The sequence below is a fragment of the Mytilus californianus genome, unplaced genomic scaffold (assembly GCF_021869535.1).
Source record: "Mytilus californianus isolate M0D057914Y unplaced genomic scaffold, xbMytCali1.0.p SCAF_10, whole genome shotgun sequence".
In the NCBI taxonomy this organism is placed as follows: Eukaryota; Metazoa; Mollusca; class Bivalvia; order Mytilida; family Mytilidae; genus Mytilus; species Mytilus californianus.
The window spans coordinates 12572542-12577859 of record NW_026262582.1 but is presented as its reverse complement, the minus strand read 5'-3'; the positions used below and the strand labels follow the sequence as shown (position 1 = coordinate 12577859).

Genomic DNA, 5318 nt, shown 5'->3' with positions numbered 1-5318 from the left:
GGGGGATGTAGAAGCCGTGTGAGTTCATCCGTGTTTGAAACGATCGTTATCCTAGTTGTATAAGAAGTAAACAAGATAGCCGCTTTATGCATACAAATTTGAAAATTGTACTTTTCAGACGTGTTTATGATGCCAGCTAATTTGTTATATAATGTTACCTGTGTACCAATTTGAGTTTTGTTCCGGTTGAGTACCATTTGTCCTCTTAAACAAATTGTGAGAAAATGATAAAGTACTTGTGAAAATATTCAAAACCAAGGCATATTGAATTTCTACATTACAAATCCATTAATACAGTTTTGTCTGTGTGTAACCCTGGTACAAATTACTCCCATATGAATTCCAAGAAATGTACGTTTAACCGTTAGACTTCAGGCGGTGGTGTTTTTATTGCTATTATTGGTGTACATTTAACAAAAGAAGATGTAGATGGCATTTGCATCAGAATAACTATAATATTATGCAGTTTTGTACATGATATTCCTAATGTATACATAGGTAAATATACACGTTCTCAGTGTATAGATGAATGCATTCTGAATATTTGTAAGTAAATACTTCCATGAATTTCAAATAATTATTCTCATTCATTTTCAAAACTTCGTTTAGAGTTTGACCTTTAAACTGGATATATTTCATCGTTTTAGATAGACCAAAGACAAGATTGAACTCAAACTCAACCATTCAAATAGTAGAAGGAAAGCACTCAACTGTAGAATGTTTCTCAGACAGCAATCCCCCAATTATAGAAATATTCTGGCGTTTACCAAATAAAACCATAGTATATAAAAACAGCGGTAGCACTAGTCATTTGGTTTTAATAGCTGTAAATAGGAGACAAGAAGGTTATTATGAATGTATATCGATGAATATGGTTGGAGCTGGAAAGGCAGGACTTCATCTTGAAGTGCAATGTAAGTTGTATGTTGCCAAATAACAATATGATTCTTATCAAACTATACTCGGGAAATATTCTGCATAAATACATTATTTATGTTATGCAACCCATATTTTCTTCGACAAGTTTTGTGTGACAATAAGTTATGTTATGTACTGAAAAGAAAATGGGGAAGTTTAATACCATGAAAAACGTAAGATATAGTTACCAAAAGTATAAACTATTTTTAATCTTACAAAAATATGAGTTCTTTATGCATACGATAATTGCTCATGACATATTTTATTCACAATGTGTGTTTACGGAAATGTACAATGGCTCAAATTATCTAATATATGTAGCATACAAAACTTATCTATGCTGCTAGAACATACAACTTATTATTTTATTACAGATCCACCAAGTGTAATGATCATTCATGATAATTTTACAATTAACAAAGAACTTAGAATTCTTGAATGTAAACCTGATGGATTTCCAAATGTTTATCACTTTGACAGATGGGAGCACAAGTCTTTTTTCGGAGACCATATTCGCTATTTAAATGCCAATAATGGTATTCTTATTCTCCCTAATGTGAAAAGTAAAATCGAAAGATATCAGGATAGCGGTGTCTATTTATGCGCAGTAAATAACGGTATTCCAGATCAAAATGGTGATATCAACCAGCAAGGACAAACAAGCGTCAGTGTCAAAGGTAAAGTAAGCATAGTGTTAAAATCTTAAAGACACAAAGAAACAAACAATTCGATAGAGAATAATTATCTGTTCATACAAAACACTTCTTTTTCAACTATTCCTAGAGCTTTAAATAGAAAAATGTTATTAAATTGACCATTTTGCAAATATGGTGGCATCTAGCCTTTACTAGATTTTCTCTTTGAATAAAATAGTAGAAACTGGTATACATCTAGCTACCAATGGAAAAATATGAAATATTTTATAAAATTCTACGGCCAGCTATCTCATGAAATATTGCAGTTATCAAAGTATTTGGAGTGCGTTTACACTTCTTCAAAGTTGTTGGAAGGGTTGTTACAATGAGCTGAAATACTTACCATCATAAGAAAATAAAGACGGTCCTTGAATTCACAAATGATGTCAAAAGAAACTATAAAGAATATTTGTAAGAAGTTTTATAGGAATAACATGTTTGCAGTTTAGTGTTATAATCGCAAATCAACTGACTTGTCTGATATTTTACCTTGTTTATCTATATATTGCATAACCACTATAGTTGAATTTTTTCAGGACTGCCAGTATTTGTCGAATCAAATGAACCATTTCAAAAGGGGAAAATGGATAATTTTGCATTTTTGACCGTTCATATAATAAGCAATCCAAAGTATGACGATGTGTTTTGTTCAACCAGTAACTGGAAACTTTCGTTAAAGAATAACCCAAACATTTTTAATGAGGAAGAATCGATCATCAGAGACATTTTCCATAATAATGAAATATTAGTTCATGGTTTTACAGTAACATTCAAAACAGTTAGAATGAAGAAAAATAATTTTCATAACTACACGGTTACAGCCGTAAACAAGTATGGCTCAGCATCCTATAATATTTGTTTGGTGGAGAATGTAAAGAAACAAGAACAGCTAACAGGTAATGAGTGTCTAAAATATATATCGTCGAGCATTTTGTTCCATTATTTCATTCAATAGTTACTATGTGAGCTAAGTGTACATTTGTAAAAACATTTAGAACGAGTAGTTCTATATTCGATGATTGAAAGTTATTCAAAGCCGAATTAAAACTTTGCACTTATGCAATTTGTGAAGTTCGAAATTCTCAAACCCAACTAAAAATAGACGTTTAAAGGTTTGTTAAATAGTTCTGGTTTTCAAAATCAAACCATTGCATACTTCTTTTAAAACTCATTATTTTGAAGCATTTTGTTCAATCGTTTACAAATGTAATATATTCATTTCCTCATAAATTTTTACCACATCAAAACTTTATTTCATGATTGATTGGTGTTTGATTTACGCCACACTAGAAAGTGTATTTCAATTATTATTTACGACTGAATGCATATTGTGTAAAATTACCAATATGGCTAGGAACTTGTTTAGAAAATCTGCAAGGAAAATGACTTAGCAATTTAGAATAAATATATCTAGTTGTTTTATAAATTACTAATTTTTTGTCTAAATAATGTTTGCTCTGATTTCTTGTTATCATTTTACAGATATTCAGGGACCCGTTATTTTCTTGATATCTGCAGGTGCAATTTTATCATCGATAATTGTAAATCTGTGTATCATGGTATTATACAGAAGATGTAAACGAAGACGTTCAATCCAATCATCAAATGAGGTGCAATTTCATTACGACGAAATAAACGAAAGTGAACAAGTCAATATCAGTCATATGTTACAAAACCAAAGAAGCAATATTCAAGAGCCACCGTCTGTAAATATTATACGCTCATTCTCTTCAAATTTTAGTTCTTCATCTTCATCTAAAAGTGAGCATGTATATCTTGATCCCTACACCTCATTTATACAGAGTGAAAATTATATAACTTTGGGCATTATGAAAATGCAAACTCCATGTACAATACGTGATAAAATAAATCCGTTCTTTTCTTTGACGTGCGTAGCGGCTGAGAATAAATTTAAGTGTACACAAAAAGGAAACTGGAAATCGAGTCGCCAGTATCGCAGTGCTGAATTTTGATGCGTGTTTTTCTCTCTTCTTATTGTTGACAATTCTACCAGACAATATATTTTATTTGCATAGTGTGTAGTGCACAGTTTACATATTGCAATTTTTACCATTAGCAGGCAGTAAACATCGAACTATCCGTGCCAAAACGAAAAATCAAATATAATGCTAGAATACAATATAAGAACGATAAATCAATAACCAATTAAAAGCTTGTGTGATATTTGAGTGGGTTAAACATATCTAGTTTCGCATTCGTTTTTCTTACCGGTATTTGAGAAGGGTACTTCATCTGAAAAAGAGCATGACAAAATTGAGGGAGCTGTATCAATTGTGATACGCCATCAACCGATTCGAAATGGAGACCGTTTATCTTTTGATGATTACATATACAGTTTAGAATAAAAACTTAAGATATTAATAACAGTTTTGTTTTTTTCGAAGATGACTTTGGTCACAATCCCTTATCAAAGAATTGTTGTGTCACTGAATTCAATATAAACATTACAACCATTTGGTGACAACAATTTTGAATCGTAAGTTACGGCCAAGGTTTTTCTGAAGCTTTTAGTTTGAAATAAATTCACAAGATCATCTTGTTTTGATAAAATATCTAAAAAGTGCTAACTTTTGAAAATAAGATTAATTATTACAAAGAGATTTGTTTTATTAACATTAAGATCTATTTAAGGACTAATCTGTGTCCTTTGAGCTGTTCAATGATAAAGTTGAAATGCAAGGCAAAATGTTGGCAAAAATGAACCTGTTCCTTTGACTTATGTCTGGTTATTTTCAAATCGACAGATGTCCGCAGCAACAGGCATTCTTAGAGATTCAGTTAAAATGAAAATGTCATAGTTATATTGTTTTACCTTTTGGAATTACAAACAGTGCGTTCAATGTTACCAAATAGTTAAGGCTGCTTGTAAAATTGAAAAATAGAATTGGGTGAGCCTGGCTTACTATTCTATAGAGGTACTGACACGAGGAGGGAGTTTGGCCAGAATGCAAGGCTAGAACTAGGTAAGATAAACCCATTGCAGAATATAAATCATGAGAAATCTTTTCGATTTAAAGTTCTGGTTAAACAAATTAATAAATCATTTCAATACAGTAAATCGTCTGCTTTTATCTACTAGGATGACAATTAAGTGGTCAATGGTGCTAATACAAAATTTGTTATAAGATCTAAAGTTAAAGTGAACTGACAGAAAGCTTTAAGCAGCTCTTTTTTCTTTTAAAAATGTCTTTCTCAGGAAAAGCTATAACGTGGTTTACTGATGATCAAAATTGTGTGAAATTGTAACTTTGGGGAGTATGATAAGAAAACCTTTACATAATGGCAAAAGCGCACCTTAACAAAATATGAAAATAAGAAGATGTGGTATGATTTCTAAAGTTTTCTATCGACAAATTGATGCTCCGGAAAGGTAAGCAGTTCGATTAGTGGCATCTGATATGTTGTTCGTGGAAAGTAAAACTTAGGATATAAGAGGATGGTAAGGTGGCTTTTATAACCATCCAATAGACCTGGCCATCTGTGACTATAACTGTGAAAATAAAAGTAACAAGGTTCCAATGTTCCCCGCTTTACACATATTTTATCTAACCACTTTTTTTGTTCTTTAAACTTTTTATAAATATCTTAGAGAAATGAAGGCTTCAGAAGCATATTCAGTGCGATTTCCGTTAATATTAAAATTTCCAAGGGGCATAACTCGTTAAAAATATTTGAACAGCACTG

The 5318-nt window shown here is 31.4% G+C and overlaps 1 protein-coding gene across 1 annotated transcript; it reads left to right on the top strand.

Annotated features, from left to right (window-relative positions):
- Nucleotides 1-653: 653 nt before the first annotated feature.
- On the top strand, nt 654-3934 carry LOC127717633 (uncharacterized). The gene is made up of 4 exons (XM_052223358.1): nt 654-914; nt 1293-1595; nt 2150-2509; nt 3096-3934. Exons 1-4 carry the CDS (start codon nt 866-868, stop codon nt 3584-3586), a joined length of 1203 nt encoding a protein of 400 aa, XP_052079318.1. The 5' UTR covers nt 654-865; the 3' UTR covers nt 3587-3934.
- The last annotated feature ends 1384 nt before the right edge of the window (nt 3935-5318 follow it).

Bases quoted from the DNA above. Each gene is read 5' to 3' on its own strand.
- LOC127717633 (XM_052223358.1), top strand. From the start codon at position 866: ATGAATATGGTTGGAGCTGGAAAGGCAGGACTTCATCTTGAAGTGCAA. The intron at 915-1,292 runs GTAAGTTGTATG...ATTTTATTACAG, and splicing joins ACTTCATCTTGAAGTGCAAT to ATCCACCAAGTGTAATGATC. The intron at 2,510-3,095 runs GTAATGAGTGTC...ATCATTTTACAG, and splicing joins GAAACAAGAACAGCTAACAG to ATATTCAGGGACCCGTTATT.